Source organism: Cervus canadensis, chromosome 8, assembly GCF_019320065.1.
Source record: "Cervus canadensis isolate Bull #8, Minnesota chromosome 8, ASM1932006v1, whole genome shotgun sequence".
NCBI classification, from domain to species: domain Eukaryota; kingdom Metazoa; phylum Chordata; class Mammalia; order Artiodactyla; family Cervidae; genus Cervus; species Cervus canadensis.
The window spans coordinates 26,278,537-26,297,279 of record NC_057393.1 but is presented as its reverse complement, the minus strand read 5'-3'; the positions used below and the strand labels follow the sequence as shown (position 1 = coordinate 26,297,279).

Genomic DNA, 18,743 nt, shown 5'->3' with positions numbered 1-18,743 from the left:
TCCTTTAATGCAGGAATGCTAATATATCATGGTATCATTTTGAGGATTAACTAGTAATAGTAATAATTCCAGGTAATGTTTTTGAATCCTTTTTACTGTGAATGGCAGGCAGTGTATTAAATGTTTATTTTTTTCCCTTGGCAAATATCTCTTACATTAATTCTCACAAATGTGTGAGTTGTAAGTACATTTTATTGATGAGGAAACTAAGTCTAAGAGAGGAATTTTATAAGTTGCCCAAACAATGTAGTTATTAAGTGGCAGAATCAAAATTTGAACCCTAATAGTCTGATCCAGTAGAACCTGCAACTTGAAATTCTATCTGTATTAAGCACTTAGCGTTATCTGTTAATATTTATGTTTCAGTTCAGTTCCGTTCAATGGCTCAATCTCGTCCAGCTCTTTGCGACCCCATGAATCACAGCCCGCCAGGCTTCCCTGTCCATCACCAACTCCCGGAGTTTACTCAAACTCATCCATCGAGTTGGTGATGCCATCCAGCCATCTCATCCTCTGTCATCCCCTTCTCCTCCTGCACCCAATCCCTCCCAGCATGAGGTTCTTTTCCAATGAGTCAACTCTTCGCATGAGGTGGCCAAAGTATTGGAGTTTCAGCTTCAGCATCAGTCCTTCCAGTGAACACCCAGGACTGATCTCCTTTAGGATGGACTGGTTGGATCTCCTTGCAGTCCAAGGGTCTCTCAAGAGTTTTCTCCAACAGCATAGTTCAGAAGCTTCAATTTTTTGGTGCTCAGCTTTCTTTATAGTCCAACTCTCACATCCATACATGACTACTGGAAAAACCATAGCTTTGACTAGATGGACTTTTGTTGGTAAAGTAATGTCTCTGCTTTTTAATATGCTGTCTTGGTTGGTCATACCTTTCCTCCCAAGGAGCAAGCATCTTTTAATTTCATGGCTGCAGTCACCATTTGCAGTTATTTTGGAGCCCCCCAAAATAAAGTCTCACTGTTTCCCACTTTAGAAGACAGTTTGTTAGTATCTTGCAAAACTACACATACTTTTACCATATGATCCAGTAATTCTGCTCCTTTGTACTTATTCAGAGGAGTCGAAAACTTACATCCACACAAAAAGCTGCATGCAGATGTATATAGCAGCTTTATTCATCATTGCTAAAACCTGGAAACAACCAAGATGCCTTCAGTTGGTGAATGAATAAACATGCCTACTACATCTGTGTATCCAGCGATTATTTAGCACTAAAAAGAAATTAGGTATCAAACCATGAAAAGATGTGGAGGAATCTTAAATGTATCTTACTCAGTGAAAGAAGCCAATCTGAAAAGGCTACATACTGTATGAAAGACAGAAAACTGTGGAGACAGTAAAAAGATCAGTGGAGGGGTTAGGAGAAAGAGTGGGCTGAATAGGCAGAGCATAGAGATTTTTAGGGCAGTGAAACTATTCTGTATGATATTAACGTGGTGGATACATATCATGTATTTTGTCCAGACCCATAGAAGGCACCCCAGGAGTTCATCCTAATGTAAACAATGCACTTCAGTTAATGATGATGCGTCAGTATAGATTCCTCAGCTTTAACAAATGTACCACTCTGGTGCAGAATGTTGGTAGTGGGGAAGACTGCATGAGTAGGGAAGGGATGTGTGTGGAAACTCTTTGTACTTTCTGCTACATTATATCTACTTTCTGTACATTATATCTTCTACTGTGGGCAAGAATCCGTTAGAAGAAATGGAGTAGCCATCATAGTCAGCGAAAGAGTCCGAAATGCAGTACTTGGATGCAGTCTCAAAAATGACAGAATGATCTCTGTTCATTTCCAAGGCAAACATTCGATATCACAGTAATCCAAGTCTATGCCCCAACCTGCAATGCTGAAGAAGCTGAACAGTTCTATGAAGACCTTCAAGACCTTCTAGGACTAACACCCAAAAAAGATATCCTTTTCATTATAGGGGACTGGAATGCAAAGTAGGAAGTCAAGAAATACCTGGAGTAACAGGCAAATTTGACCTTGGAGTATAGAATGAGGCAGGGCAAAGGCTAAAATGGTTTTACCAAGAGAATGCACTGGTCATAGCAAACATCCTCTTCCAACAACACAAGAGAAGACTCTACACATGAACATTACCAGATCGTTGATACTGAAATCAGATTGATTATATTCTTTGCAGCTAAAGATGGAGAAGTTCTATACACTCAGCAAAAACAAGACCAGGAGCTGACTGTGGCTCAGACCATGAACTCTTTATTGCCGAATTCAGACTTAAAGAAACTAGGGAAAACCACTAGGCAATTCAGGTATGACCTAAATCAAATCCCTTACGGTTATACCCTGAAAGTGAGAAGTAGATTCAAGGAATTAGATCTGATAGAGTGCCTGAAAAACTGTGGACCAGAGGTTTTTGACATTGTACAGGAGGCAGGGATCAAGACCATCCTTAAGGAAAAGAAATGCAAAAAGGCAAAATGGTTGTCTAAGGAGGCCTTACAAATAGCTGTGAATAGAAGAGAAGTGAAAGGCAAAGGAGAAAAGGAAAGATACACCCATTTGAATGCAGAGTTCCAAAGAATAGCAAGGAGAGATAAGAAAGCATTCCTCAGTGATCAGTGCAAAGAAATAGAGGAAGACAATAGGATGGGAAAGACTAGAGATCTCTTCAAGAAAATTAGAGATACCAAGGGAACATTTCATGCAGAGATGGGCACAATAAAGGACAGAAATGGTATGGATCTAACAGAAGCAGAAAATATTAAGAAGAGGTGGCAAGAATACACAGAAAAACTATACAGAAAAGATCTTCACGACCCAGATAACCACGATGGTGTGATCACTGACCTAGAGCCAGACATCCTGGAATGTGAAGTCAAGTGGGCCTTAGGAAGCATCATTACAAACAAAGCTAGTGGAGGTGATGGAATTCCAGTTGAGCTATTTCAAATCCTAAAAGATGATGCTGTTAAAAGTGCTACACTCAATATGTCAGCAAATTTGGAAAACTCAGCAGTGGCCACAGGACTGGAAAAGGTCAGTTTTCATTCCAATCCCAAAGAAAGGCAGTGCCAAAGAATGCTCAAACTACCGCACGATTGCACTCACCTCACACGCTAGTTAAGTAATGCTCAAAATTCTCCAAGCCAGGCTTCAACAGTACATGAACCGTGAACTTCCAGATGTTCCAGCTGAATTTAGAAAAGGCAGAGGAACCAGAGATCAGATTGCCAACATCTGTTGGATCATCAAAAAAGCAAGAGAGTTCCAGAAAAACATCTATTTCTGCTTTATTGACTATGCCAAAACCTTTGACTGTGTGGATCACAATAAACTGTGGAAAATTCTGAAAGAGATGAGAATACCAGACCACCTGATCTACCTCTTGAGAAACCTGTATGCAGGTCAGGAAGCATCTGTTAGAACTGGACATGGAACAACAGACTTGTTCCAAATAGGAAAAGAAGTACGTCAAGGCTGTATATTGTCACCCTACTTATTTAACTTGTATGCAAAGTACATCATAAGACTCGCTGGGCTGGATGAGGCACAAGCTGGAATCAAGATTGCTGGGAAAAATAACAATAACCTCAGATAACGCAGATGACACCACTCTTATGGCAGAAAGTGAAGAAGAACTAAAGAGCCTCTTGGTGAAAGTGAAAGAGGAGAGTGAAAAAGTTAGCTTAAAACTCAACATTCAGAAAACTAAGATCATGGCATCTGGTCCCATCACTTCATGGCAAATAGATGGGGGAACAGAGGAAACAGTGAGAGACTTTATTTTTTGGGCTCCAGAATCACTTCAGATGGTGATTGCAGCCATTAAATTAAAAGATTCTTGCTCCTTGGAAGGAAAGTTATGACCAACCTAGACAGCATATTAAAAAGCAGAGGCATTACTTTGCCAACAAAGGTCTGTCTAGTCAAAGCTGTGGTTTTTCCAGTAGTCATGTATGAATGTGAGAATGGAGTATAAAGAATGCTGAGCGTGGAAGAATTGATGCTTTTGAACTGTGGTATTGGAAAAGACTCTTGAGAGTCCCTTGTACTGCAAGGAGATCCAACCAGTCCATCCTAAAGGAAATCAGTCCTTAATATTCACTGGAAGGACTGATGCTGAAGCTGAAACACCAATACTTTGGCTAGCTGCTGTGAAGAACTGACTCACTGGAAAAGACCCTGATGCTGGAAGGGATTGGGGGCAGGAGGAGAAGGGGACGACAGAGGATGAGATGGTTGGATGGCATCACCAACTCAATGGACATGAGTTTTAGTAAACTCCAGGAGTTGGTGATTGACAGGGAGGACTGCCGTGCTGTAGTCCGTGGGGTCACAAAGAGTCGGACATGAATGAGTGACTGAACTGAACTGAACTGTACTTTCTGTTTAGATTTGCTGTGAACTGAAAACTAAAAAATAAGGTTTATTAAAAAATAATATTTATAAAACAAGTATGCATTGTAATTGTGGACTTACGATACTTTTGTTTTTAGGCCCAGAATAAAGAGACCAATGTTTTAGCTGCTGCAAAGGTGATTGACACCAAATCTGAAGAAGAACTTGAAGACTATATGGTTGAAATTGATATATTAGCATCGTGTGATCACCCTAATATAGTCAAGCTTCTAGATGCCTTCTATTATGAGAATAATCTTTGGGTAAGTATTTTTGGTTAATCTGTAGGAATAGTCAAAATAAGTTAATTGTCTTGAAGAGATTTATAAGTTGTGTAGACCTTTTTTTGCACTACCTCTTCTATTTAGTTACTTAGGCTACTTGAATGAGAATTGACCCATTGATGAGAGGGTGATTAACAACATAGCAACATATCCTTAACTTCAGCTGATATTTAGATGTGTATTTCAGAATACTACATTTCTTGATTGTTTGACATTTGACTGAAATTTAGAAACTTGGTGAAGAATTTTAAATTTCCTAAATAATGAAATTAGATTCCTTTTTTCTCTTGAATTAATATTTTTTTCCCAGTTAGAATTTTCTTTCTTTCAAGTCTTTTTTCCCCCAGTTCTTTTATTTATTTATTTTTTTAATGTTAGTTTGAAGTGTCTTATTTAAGTTTCTTAATTTAAATTTAAGTATTTAATTTTTTTTTAAGTTTCTTTTGTTGTGGCTAGGCCTGTATGTAAAAATTTTATTCATTTTTAGAAAATGTTAGGCATAAATAAATATATAAATAAAATGTGAATATTTATAATAACCAGTCAGTCACTTGCTCTGCACCAATACTAATTCAATCAAGAGTACTTTTTTAAATGGAGTTTTAGTTTGTCTCCTTGAAGGAATAAGCAAGGTATTACAAAAGAAGTGTAGATAATATAAGCTGTACTTGCTTGCAAATCAAAAGACCTTTCCTTTTTTATTTTGATGATGCTAGGCAGGAACTTGGATAAATCAGTTAATCTTTTATCAGTCTGTTTACTCAACTATAGGATGAATAATGATCTGTCTCCCAAATTATTTTTCCTATGATATAATGAGTTTGAAAACAACTTATTGGTAAGCTCCTGTAAAAAATAAAGTGTTGTTCTATAGAGGAGAAAAAACTATGAATCTATAGAATTTGTTAAGCTATGTAATTAAAAAAACAGCTGGACAACTATGAGGGACAGTGGGAGGGAGAGATAGACATGAATTAATTGAAGAATCATAAAAATGCAAAATGAAAACTGTGATGAGGATTAAGAAGGAAAACTGCATGGTGCTATGTACTGGTGAGGTTTGGGGAGGCATCCAGTAGGAAGTGATAAGTGAGCTAGTATCTGAAGCTTTTGTGTATGTTTTCCCCAAGTTTTTAGAAAAACTAAAATCCATCTTTCAGGATATATTCCTGTTGGTAAAGTTAAAAAATATACTTGTTCATTTAACTCAGAACAGTTACCTTAAAAAGGAGAGTATAAAGTCTTTGAGTGGTGAGGAAATGGATATATAATATAGCCCTTAATAAAAATTCTGTACCTGGTAATTTTAGAGAACCTGGGACACTACAAGTGGTGATGAACAAAAATGCTCACACTTCCACACTGTGTTCCTTTTGTACTTTCTCAAATGTATAGCAAGACTTGTAACGCTTTTTACAAAGAAAGTCTTTACGGTTGTTAGCATAATATTGTTTATGTAACTTAGGTTATTTGATACCTATTTATTTATCTTTTTTGCTAGCTTGAAGGAAAAATACTCAGAATCAGTGTTGTGTTAAACATGTGCTTTTTTATTTGCCTGCAGATCCTCATTGAATTTTGTGCTGGTGGAGCAGTGGATGCTGTGATGCTTGGTAAATATATTTTTGTTCCTTACATTTATACCTTAAATTATACTTTAAAAAAAGCCAGTGGGTTTCAAACATTTATACATGTATGTTTATCTTATTGTTGAGTAACATTCAATAAGTTAAATCAGCCTAATTATTTTTGTATTCTTAGATGACTGAAATAAAATTTTAAAATTAAATGTTGAGTATAATATGTGAAGAAAGTAATATTTGTGTTATACTTTTAAAAAAAATCATTTCATTGTATATTATCTTCAACAGTGACAGTAAAGATATTAAAGGTATATAGCCTGCTGATACACTTTCACCGTACCAAAATGCTCATTTGTTTACTTTTTCGTTTCAGAGCTTGAGAGACCGTTAACTGAGTCCCAAATACAAGTAGTTTGTAAGCAAACTTTAGAGGCTTTGAACTACTTACATGATAATAAAATCATCCACAGAGATCTAAAGGCTGGCAACATTCTTTTTACCTTAGATGGAGATATTAAGTTGGGTAAGTTTATTCTTTTAGATAAAACATTTCATTTTGTGCTTAGAGATTTCTCCCTGTATGTCTGTTACTTATTATTGTTCTTTTATGGCGCAAATATTAATATGTGAAACAAAGAGAATTACGTTAAAATATGTAAAACATGGAGAATTACTTCATGTTAATTTTTTAAATTGGGGCTTCCCAGGTGGTGTAGTGGTAAAGAATCTGCCTGCCAAACAGGAGATGTGGATTTGATCCCTGGGTTGGGAAGATCTCCTGGAGAAGGAAATGGCAACCCACTCCAGTATTCTTGCCTGGGAAGTCCCACGGACAGAGGGACCTTGTGAGCTGCAGTCCATGGGGTCGCAAAAAATCAGACACGACTTAGCGACTAAACAGCAGCAGCAGTTTTTAAAATACTTCCTTGGAGGGAATTCCCTGGCAGTCCAGTGGTTAAGACTTGGTGCTTTCACTGCCAATGGCCTGGGAACTAAGATCCCACAAAACATGAGGTGAGGCCAAAGAAACAAAAAACTTGGGAAATACTCATTAACTCCCAGAATTTCTAAGTATAGGCACCTAATATAAAGACTCTTTAAACAATAAGAAAGGATGGATTGTTATTTTTAAAAAGACACACTTTCAAAAGACTGCCTAATAATTTTTCCCTTAAATTTTTATATGTAGAATTAATATTTATAAATACAGTGCATTTAGAAAATGATACATTATGTAAAACCACTTAGTTTTGTCTTCATTTCCAAAACTCATATCTAGTCGTTTTCTTTTTCCATCTTTAGTTTTATATTCTATTTTGTAGATATGGTACCTTAAGGTTAAGTAACTTAAGGTTACTCACAAAGTAACTAACCTTAAGTATAAAAAAGATGCTAAATTAAGTATAAGGTTGAAAATTGTTTTTTTTTTCCATTGAGGGAATAAATGATAATTTCATAAGGAGGAATAGATAGAGACTTTAGATGGAAAATTAATGAATTTCATATATACACATACAGATAGAGGATACAGTCGTTTTTAAGTATCTCCAAGACATGAATTAAAAAAAAAAACTCTGGTGAGGAAGCCTAAATTTGAGTATTTTGGACAGATATTAAAAGGACAAAATATATCCAATGGCCATGCTGATACCAGTGATCATAGTTCACTTTACTTTGTCATGACCTCTAAGCAGGTATACTTTTTTTTTTTCATTTATTTTTATTAGTTGGAGGCTAATTACTTTACAATATAGTAGTGGTTTTTGCCATACGGAGGCTAATAACTTTACTATAGTAGTGGTTTTTGCCATACATTGACATGCATCAGCCATGGATTTACATGTGTTCCCCATCCCGATCCCCCCTCCCACCTCCCTCTCCATCCCATCCCTCTGAGTCTTCCCAGTGCACCAGCGCTGAGCACTTGTCTCATGCATCCAACCTGGGCTGGTGATCTATTTCACCCTTGACAGTATACTTGCTTCAATGCTGTTCTCTCAGAACGTCCCACCCTCGCCTTCTCCCACAGAGTCCAAAAGTCCATTCTGTACATCTGTGTCTCTTTTTCCATTTTGCATATAGGGTTATCGTTACCATCTTTTTAAATTCCATATATATGCAATAGTATACTATATTGGTATTTATCTTTCTGGCCTTACTTCACTCTGTATAATAGCCTCCAGTTTCATCCATCTCATTAGAACTGATTCAAATGAATTCTTTTTAATGGCTGAGTAATATTCCATGGTGTGTATGTACCATAGCTTCCTTGTCCGTTCGTCTGCTGATGGGCATCTAGGTTGCTTCCATGTCCTGGCTATTATAAACAGTGCTGTGATGAACATTGGGGTGCACGTGTCTCTTTCAGATCTAGTTTCCTCAGTGTGTATGCCCAGGAGTGGGATTGCTGGGTCATATGGCAGTTCTATTTCCAGTTTTTTAAGGAATCTCCACACTTTCTCCATAGTGGCTGTATTAGTTTGCATTCCCACCAACAGTGTAAGAGGGTTCCCTTTTCTCCACACCCTCTCCAGCATTTATTGCTTGTAGACTTTTGGATAGCAGCCATCCTGACTGGCGTGTAATGGTACCTCATTGTGGTTTTGATTTGCATTTCTCTGATAATGAGTGATGTTGAGCATCTTTTCATGTGTTTTGTTAGCCATCTGTATGTCTTCTTTGGAGAAATGTCTGTTTAGTTCTTTGGCCCATTTTTTGATTGGGTCATTTATTTTTCTGGAATTGAGCTGCAGGAGTTGCTTGTATATTTTTGAGATTAATCCTTTGTTGCTTCATTTGCTATTATTTTCTCCCATTCTGAAGGTTGTCTTTTCACCTTGCTTATAGTTTCCTTTGTTGTGCAAAAGCTTTTAAGTTTCATTAGGTCCCATTTGTTTAGTTTTGCTTTTATTTCCAATATTCTGTGAGGTGGGTCATAGAGGATCTTGCTGTGATTTATGTCGGAGAGTGTTTTGCCTATGTTCTCCTCTAGGAGTTTTATAGTTTCTGGTCTTACATTTAGATCTTTAATCCATTTTGAGTTTATTTTTGTGTATGGTGTTAGAAAGTGTTCTAGTTTCATTCTTTTACAAGTGGTTGACCAGTTTTCCCAGCAACACTTGTTAAAGAGATTGTCTTTTTTCCATTGTATATCCTTGCCTCCTTTGTCGAAGATAAGGTGTCCATAGGTACGTGGATTTATCTCTGGGCTTTCTGTTTTGTTCCATTGATCTATATTTCTGTCTTTGTGCCAGTACCATACTGTCTTGATGACTGTGGCTTTGTAGTCGAGTCTGAAGTCAGGCAGGTTGATTCCTCCAGTTCCATTCTTCTTTCTCAAGGTTGCTTTGGCTATTCGAGGTTTTTTGTATTTCCATACAAATTGTGAAATTATTTTTTCTAGTTCTGTGAAAAATACCGTTGGTAGCTTGATAGGGATTGTATTGAGTCTATAGATTGCTTTGGGTAGTATAGCCATTTTGACAATATTGATTCTTCCAATTCATGAACACGGTATGTTTCTCCATCTGTTTGTGTCCTCTTTGATTTCTTTCATCAGTGTTTTATAGTTTTCTATGTATAGGTCTTTTGTTTCTTTAGGTAGATATACTCCTAAGTATTTTATTCTTTTTGTTGCAATGGTGAATGGTATTGTTTCCTTAATTTCTCTTTCTGTTTTCTCATTGTTAGTGTATAGGAATGCAAGGGATTTCTGTGTGTTAATTTTATATCCTGCAACTTTACTATATTCATTGATTAGCTCTAGTAATTTTCTGGTAGAGTCTTTAGGGTTTTCTATGTAGAGGATCATGTCATCTGCAAACAGTGAGAGTTTTACTTCTTCTTTTCCTATCTGGATTCCTTTTATTTCTTTTTCTGCTCTGATTGCTATGGCCAACACTTCCAAAACTATGTTGAATAGTAGTGGTGAGAGTGGGCACCCTTGTCTTGTTCCTGACTTTAAGGGAAATGTTTTCAATTTTTCACCATTGAGGATAATGTTTGCTGTGGGTTTGTCATATATAGCTTTTATTATGTTGAGGTATGTTCCTTCTATTCCTGCTTTCTGGAGAGTTTTTTTTATCATAAATGGATGTTGAATTTTGTCAAAGGCTTTTTCTGCTTCTATTGAGATAATCATATGGTTTTTATCTTTCAATTTGTTAATGTGGTGTATTACATTGATTTGTGGATATTAAAGAATCCTTGCATTCCTGGGATAAAGCCCACTTGGTCATGATGTATGATCTTTTTAATATGTTGTTGGATTCTGTTTGCTAGAATTTTGTTAAGGATTTTTGCATCTATGTTTATCAGTGACATTGGCCTGTAGTTTTCTTTTTTAGTGGCATCTTTGTCTGGTTTTGGTATTAGGGTGATGGTGGCCTCATAGAATGAGTTTGGAAGTTTGCCGCCTTCTGCAATTTTCTGGAAGAGTTTGAGTAAGATAGGTGTTAGCTCTAAGCAGGTATACTTTGATATACTACTAAATTTTAATTTTTTTTCTGAGAAATAAATACAGATGCAGGAAACCACATTAAGAGTTGTGTAGCTTGTTGACTTGTAGCTCTGTACACAATAGCTTTGTAATCACTACTTAGATAAAGAAATAGAAGTATGTCAGGCACCTTAGGAGCTGTATCATGCGCCTCATCTCAGTCACTGTCCTTTTCTCCACGGGTAACCTGTATACTAACCTGTATAGTAATCACTTCCCTGTGTTTCTTTATGGCTCTATCACCCAATGTTCATCTCTAGACTGTAGCGTTTAGACTTGTCCATGTTTAAAACCTGCTTTTTCTTTTAAGTCTCTTAATTTATGGGTCATACCCCCCCAACCCCCTCCCCACCATTCCTTTCTTTTCTTTATGTTTTATCTGTGGCATGCATTTTCATGGCATGCTTTCTCAAAGATAGAAAGAAAATCTTAGTATTACCATGGTTGTGACCCTCCAAAGGCCCAGTGATAGTGCATGAACATATACAGTATATCTGTGACATTAAAATTTCATGAGGAGAGAGAGGATTGGGGAAAAATGCCTAAAAAGGCTCTTTAGGAGAGGTAAAAAAAGAAGTTGAGAAACACTCGTCTGTGGGACTTGAGCTGCTGGACCTGTAGTTTCTCTTATCTTGCATTTTGCTGACTGTATACTCCTGATGAGTTCAGTAAGGAATTTCCCTATATTTGCAGATATATTCTCTATATTTCCCTCAATTTGCAGATAAATTGAAAGACTTTTTGGCAAGAGTCTGCGTGGTTTTGTATTCTTTCATTTAGTAGGACATGGTATTTTAAGATCACAGTCTGAGTGTTAGGTATGCTTATAGTTTCTGGACTAGCCTTCATTCTAGGCCTTTCCAAAGGACAGAGCAAGGCTCTCCTGAATTCCTACATATGTCCTATTCAAATTCATATGTTAATTGTCTTCCTTTTTAAGGCTGAATAATATTCTGCTTTATATAATAATATATAATTATATAATAATATATCAGCATATGTATACACCACGTTTGACTTATTCATTCATCCATTGATGGACACTTTGGTTGCTTCCACCTTTGGGCTTCTGTGAATAATGCTGTTATGAACATGGGTGTACAATATCTGTTTGAGTTCCTGCTTTCATTTCTTTTGGGCAGATACCCAGACTGTATGATAATTCTATGTTAATTTTTTGAGGAACCATCATACCATTTTCCACAGTGGTTGCACCAATTTACATTTCCATAGCAATGCACAGGGGTTCCAATTTTTCCACCTCCTTCCCAGCACTTGTTATTTTCTGTATTTTTGATGATAACCATCCTAATGGGTGTGAAGTGATAGTGGGTGTGAATTCGTTGTGTTTATTTGCTCTTGCATTTCTCCTAGTTTAGTCTTTGTTTCTAAAATGATTTTTTATTTCTAATGTCTCTTGTGTTCTGTCACCTCATTCATGAGTTTTAAAATTCTGATATATGTTACTTTTTTATGTCTTATATTTTAGAGTCTTGTAGCTTGTTTTGAAATAGTATAATTTGATCCATTTTTGGTGCATGTTTTCTATAAGTGTTCTAAAATCTTATTTGAATACAGGAATATACTTTTGTGTAAAATAATACATGCCATTAAAAATAAGTATATTTTTGAAGATTTAGGATGCTGAAATAGTTTTGTGTTGGTTGGCATTTGAAATAATTGCACTTTATTTCATTAATTCATACATACAGAATATCTTCCATGTCTGTGACATTGTATTAAGTATACACAGATATTATAGAACCGTAGCATCCTCAGGAGCCATATATACATTACAATAACCAAATTTTTATTATCAGATCACATTCTTGCAAATGGGAATAAATATGTAAAATGCTATTTTAACAGACCAACATATATCTGCCACGTTATTGTAAGTAGAACTGTAAAGTACTTAATAATGACCTTAGTTTCCCCCCTTGCACAAGAATGCAGGTGCTTCTTGTCCCTCCTTAGTTTACCGCCTGCTCATAAGAGTACTTAGGGAGGCATGACTGTTGGCAGTGGACATTTGTGGTTTAGGTCTGGTTTTGAACCTCCTTTCCCAGTCCTGTTCTGAGGGAAAAAAAAGTTAAAAAGACTGTTAATGGGCTCTCAGAAAACCCTGAAATGGAGTAAATACTGAGTTGACAATGTGCTTAGTTGCTCAGCCATGTGTAACTCTTTCTGACCCCATGGATGGTAGCCTGCTCCCCTGTCCATGGGGATTCTCCAGGCAAGAATATTGGAATGGGTTGCCACTCCAGTTCTATTTTGCTTACCCTTTAGTAACAGTGGTCTTATTAAAGACTGGATATGCTTTTCTCTTAAGTTGAATATAGCAAACTTTGCTTAAAAACTATCAGTAATACTTTTGTATGGTTATTTGTTTCAAGCGGATTTTGGAGTATCAGCTAAAAACACAAGGACAATTCAAAGGAGAGATTCCTTTATTGGCACACCCTATTGGTATGTATTCAGTTTTACGGATTTGCTGCATTTGTTATGTCAGGAGTTATTATATGTTAATTTTGTCCACATGTTTGATTATACTGTCTTGTCTTTTATGTGGTTTGTGATCACCGTTTTAAGTTAAACATCTTAATTTTCGATTCTCTGTCTTCATAGGATGGCTCCTGAGGTAGTCATGTGTGAAACATCAAAGGACAGACCCTATGACTACAAAGCTGACGTTTGGTCCCTGGGTATCACTTTAATAGAAATGGCTGAGATAGAACCACCTCATCATGAATTAAATCCAATGAGAGTGCTGCTAAAAATAGCAAAATCTGAGCCCCCTACATTAGCACAGCCATCAAAATGGTAAAATATTCCTAAACAAAACTTTTTAAGAAGCAAAATTTGAAGCTTTGTTCTTCCAGCTTTCCAAGGGTATTTAAACTTAGATACATGGTTGTATGAAATAGAAAACTGATACTGGTGTATTTTTGAGACTTAAGGATCATATAAACTCTTATAATTAACTTTCCCTTCAATTTGAAAATAGCAGTGATTGGAGTTCTACATGAAAAAAATATTTTCTGTGAGAAGCTGAGGCATATATGTGATCTTTATTTGTGGAGTTTAATATAATGGAAGAATTTTTGTGATTTTTAGCTTTCTTATGAACATTTGACTGTATCTCAATGACTTAAAACTATAAGTCTGCTTACATATGTGTGACTTGTATTTATAAATGAATGACTTATGAATATTAATATTCTCATGAACTAGTTTTATGTTGTTACTACTATTACATACATGATAGAACTTAACCATGGTTTCTCATAGTTTCGATTTTAATAACAAGAAAAGATAATAGAATGTCTTTATTAAAATTTTATTTCGAAGGTCTTCAAATTTTAAGGACTTTCTAAAGAAATGCTTGGAAAAGAATGTGGATTCCAGGTGGACTACATCTCAGCTACTGCAGGTAAAATAAGAGTAGTATGACAGTGGCAAACCATATAACTGTTGTAACATCTCTTTAAGATGAATACGGATTCAGATTCTTTCAATTTTCCTGTGCAAACACAAGATATATTGTAGTAGGTAACATTTACTTTATAAACATGTGCTCCCCTTACTAAGAGGCATTTATTTAGCTTTTAAGTAATTTCTCCTATGCTTTTCTGATTCAGTTTGTGTTTTTTTCATTTTGTTGAGTTATTTCCACTTTGTCAATCACTTCCATTCAGTTTCTCCATTACTAGCAAACAAGCACCTTGGTGACAGGGGCCGTGAGCTAATTTTCTTTTTAGTGTCTCTTACAATGAGGGTAAATGTTCAGTAAATATTGCTAACTTTAAGAAAAAATGGTGTTTAAGTGATTGAATAATTTTGTTTTATAGCAAGACTTTAATTTTGTTTGTAATATATGAAATAAAATTTTGTCAAACAATGGTACAGATAGACAAGTAGAATGACAAATCTTGAAGCAGTTACTGTTAGGTTGAGTTATTGTACAACTCCTCCATTATAGTTTTTCGGGTTGCTATTTATCTGGAGGGAGAAGCAAGAAAAATTGCCTTTCTGTCTGTACAACATGTATAACCTTGAAATGCATTTTCTCTTGTTTCACTTCCTCCACACTGGAAGGCCTTAGTCTGTGACAAACGCTAAGTGCAGAGTACAGAGATGAATAAAATATCTTCTTACTCTTAAAGACATTAGAACCATGTAAAAAAAAAAACAGGTGTTTATAGACACTTTTAACAGAACTCTAAAGCTTTTTGTAATTATTTTATTGAGGTTTTGTGTGAGATGTAAGCATACTATTACTTTTTAAGAACTAGTAATGTATTTGCAACTTGGTTTAATTTTAATTTAGATTTTAGGTTATGAAATTTTCAGACATACAGCAGAGTACATGAACCTATTACCCAGAAGTAATGTGTTATCATTTCTGACATATTTCTTTCAGATTCTTAAAAAACATGTGCAGATAGAGTTGCAGGCAGCCCCTATTCCTGTTCAGTTTCCTTCCCCGCCGTCTTATCCCAGATGTACTATCATCTGAAGTTGTTTGTATTTTTCCTATTTACATGTCAGTGTTTTTACCACATAATGTGTTTTATATATCAAACTCACTCCATAAGCATTTCAGTTGTTACTGAGTGTGCTCTTTTTAATGATCAAACAGCATCCTTTTGTGACCGTTGATTCCAACAAACCAATTCGGGAGTTGATCGCAGAGGCGAAGGCTGAAGTTACAGAAGAAGTTGAAGATGGCAAAGAGGAGGATGATGATGAGGAAACAGAAAATTCTCTGGTCAGTATTTAAAAAGGAAATTGTGTTTTGGTAATTTTTAGAGTTGAGTTTTGAGTTACGATTGCACGTATGTCTAAGAATTAATTGATTGGGTTGTTGTTTAGTTGTTAAGTCATGTCCAACTCTTTGGCAACCCCATGGACTGTAACCCATGAGGCTTCTCTCTCTGGGATTTCCCAGGCAAGAATACTGGAGTGGGTTGCCATCTCCTTCTCCAAGGGTCTTCCCAACCCAGGGATCAAACCTGTGTCTCCTGCATTGGCAGGTGGATTCTTTACTATGGAACTACCAAGGAAGCCCAGTTTATTGGGTAGCAATACAAAAACCTTTAATTTAGAAGTGAAGATTTATTAAGTTTGCTCCTTGCTTTCAAGTTTGCGCCTTGCTATCCATTTTTGTCATATTTATTATGTGAAGATTTGTCAGCTCTTTAAATTATTTTTATAATTTTATCAAATTTTACTGAATAAAAATATTAAATCTATATATATGAATTCATCATTTATATATATACACACATATATATGAAATATTGTTTTGGTCACCATCTTGAAATTACGTTTTTAACACTAACAACTGTATAAAATCTTTTTTAGCCAATACCTGCCAGCAAGCGTGCCTCCTCTGACCTGAGTATTGCCAGCTCTGAAGAAGATAAGCTTTCACAAAATGCTTGTATTTTGGAATCTGTCTCAGAAAAAACAGAACGTAATACTTCTGAAGATAAATTTAACAGTAAAATTCTTATTGAAAAACCCACCGGTGATGAACCTGAAAAGGTTGTGGTGGGCCCTGATGAACATGTTAATGATACTCATTTAGAAGCTATGGCTGAACTTCATAATAAAGCAGCAGTAATTGAGGAAAATGGAAGAGAAGAGAAGAGACCCAAGCTTGAAAATCTTCCTGACACAGAAGACCATGAGGCAGTGGACATTAATTCAGTCAGTAAAGGAAAGGAAAATAACATAATGATAACTTCAGAAACAAATACTGAACAGAATCTGAAACCTGAAGAAGAAACAGATCAGGAAAAGCAGCAGATATTTGAAAATAAGTTTATGAAATCTGAAGAAATTGAAGATACTACTGTCCAAGCAATGGATTTAGTTTCTGAAGAGACTGGAGAAAAAGAGGCAGATATTCAGGCAATTGGAAATGAAGTTGAGTTTACAAAGGAAGATACCCAAGAGAAATTGGGAAAAGAGGACAAAACTGAAAAAGATACAATCAGTGATACAAGCAAAGTGATGGGTACAAATGAGGCAGAAGATGTTGCTCAGAGGGCAACTGAGAACAGTGCTGAGGATGCTCAGCATAGTGATGGGAAAGAAGTGGGTGATGTAGGCCAGACATTAGCGATCAAGTCCACAGAGGGTCCTGAGGCTGGTGGTATTGAGAAAGTTTCTATTGAAGAAAGAGTTGAAACTAATGAGACAGACAAAAAATCTCTAGACGGTAAAGGTGAGGAACAGCTAATCAGCAGTTCAGAGAACACATTGGAGACTAGTGAGGAAGTCAGGACAAATGAAGTTGAGATTACTGAATCAAGTGGCACTGAAGGAACAGAGGTCAGAAGTGTAGTGACCGATACTGACCAGAAAGCTTTAGAAAGGGAAACTCCGGATGTTCATAAAGCCACTACTCAGATGGACACAGAGCAAAAAGATATTCCATGTAACGTACCAGTTAAAGCAGAACCTCAAGTTACTGCCGCTTCACAGCCCACTGAACCTCAGCCTGTTCCAATACCCAGTATTAACATCAATCCTGAAGATGCAGAAAATAAAGGAGAAATAGGTGCTTTATCAAAAACTGAAACCATGTTACCAGAATCTGAGAGTCAAAAGGAAAATGATACTGATTCAGGCACTGGTTCCACTGCTGATAATAGCAGCATTGACTTGAATCTATCCATCTCTAGCTTCCTAAGCAAAACTAAAGACAGTGGATCAATATCTTTACAAGTAAGTGTATATGGGTCCTTGTTTGGATTTTTCTTTGTCATTTTGGCAGTTGAGAGTTTATGTAAAACTGATGACTTTCAAACAAAGCAACACTAAATCAGCATAGTATTAACCCTGTAAAATTCTTCAGGGCTATGAGAGCAATCAATTAAAAAAAAAACTAGAGAGATTCTGCATGTAATCGTTAAATTTTTTGGTAGTACCTACCTATTTTTGCCAACTCTATATAAATAGTATAATAAGTTGCTTACTGGAATTTGGGTTTTCCTGCTGCATATCTCTTGGTATAATTTTAGCAAGAATCAGTAAAAATGAAAGAATAGAGGGCTTATAAGAATGATCTCTTTTAAAGAATGTTTAGGATTTAAACATCCCTTGATTTACTACTGGCCATGCAGATGACCACCCTTAACTCCTCAGTCATAGCCATTTCTACTGCCGTGTAAATCATTGTGGGAAAACCAAACCAAACACTAAAACCCAGAATACTTGGAGCTGTTAGAGCATAATTCTCCAATCTGAGTGTGCTTAAAAAGGTAACCATTAGGGAGAGCCATGTAGAAGTATGGAGTGAGGCCAGAAAATCAGTGTTTGTAACAAAAGATCCCATGGAATTCTGATACAAGTGAGCCAGGGACTGCTTAGAGACTCTGGATCGACAGGTGGCAGAAAAGCAGGAACTTAGAACTGTACCTTAGGGTAGGACTCCAAGGCATGACTGATCCGCCTGCCTATCTGCCCCAGGTTATTACTACATGTATTGCCTAGATGGTCTTCAGTTTTCAGTTTATTTTGTTTCAGTGCCTGAAATTCCACTTTTCTGAAGTTCATTTATAGACTTAATAGTTACAGTTAGCCTTTCCAAAAAAAAAAAAGGCAAATATTTCTATAAGAATTAAGGTGACATTAATTGTGGATGTGTAGGAACTGAAGAAATGGAAAATGTGGAGGTTCCAGGGAGGTAGCTTAATTTTGGAGCATGCCCACTTTAGGTTTTAGAAGATGTCTGGATAGGGTGGCCATAGTCCAGAGCTTAGGGGAGAGCAGTGTGAGGATACTGGAAACCTAGAGAGTAGAACAGTAAGAGGGTGAAGACTGCAAAGTGCCAAAGACCAACTTAAAAATTCTAATGCCTTTTAAATGTAGTATTTTCACATTCTCCTTTTGATCCCTCTGCTTTCTAACCATTTCCACCTATCACAACGAAGTAATTATCTGTTCTCAGTATTTACATGTGTACCAAGATGTGTTTATAGCAGTGT

At 36.3% G+C, this 18,743-nt stretch overlaps 1 protein-coding gene across 2 annotated transcripts in view; it reads left to right on the top strand.

The window, feature by feature from the left end:
* Positions 1–18,743, top strand: part of SLK (STE20 like kinase) — a 58,152-nt gene that overhangs the window by 15,004 nt on the left and 24,405 nt on the right. For both annotated transcript variants that reach the window (XM_043475506.1, XM_043475505.1), the window contains exons 2-9: positions 4,477–4,641; positions 6,227–6,275; positions 6,619–6,768; positions 13,140–13,212; positions 13,372–13,566; positions 14,095–14,176; positions 15,386–15,514; positions 16,111–17,481. In XM_043475506.1, the coding sequence (XP_043331441.1) occupies positions 4,477–4,641; positions 6,227–6,275; positions 6,619–6,768; positions 13,140–13,212; positions 13,372–13,566; positions 14,095–14,176; positions 15,386–15,514; positions 16,111–17,481 (2,214 nt within the window). The remainder of the gene's footprint in view (positions 1–4,476; positions 4,642–6,226; positions 6,276–6,618; positions 6,769–13,139; positions 13,213–13,371; positions 13,567–14,094; positions 14,177–15,385; positions 15,515–16,110; positions 17,482–18,743) is intronic.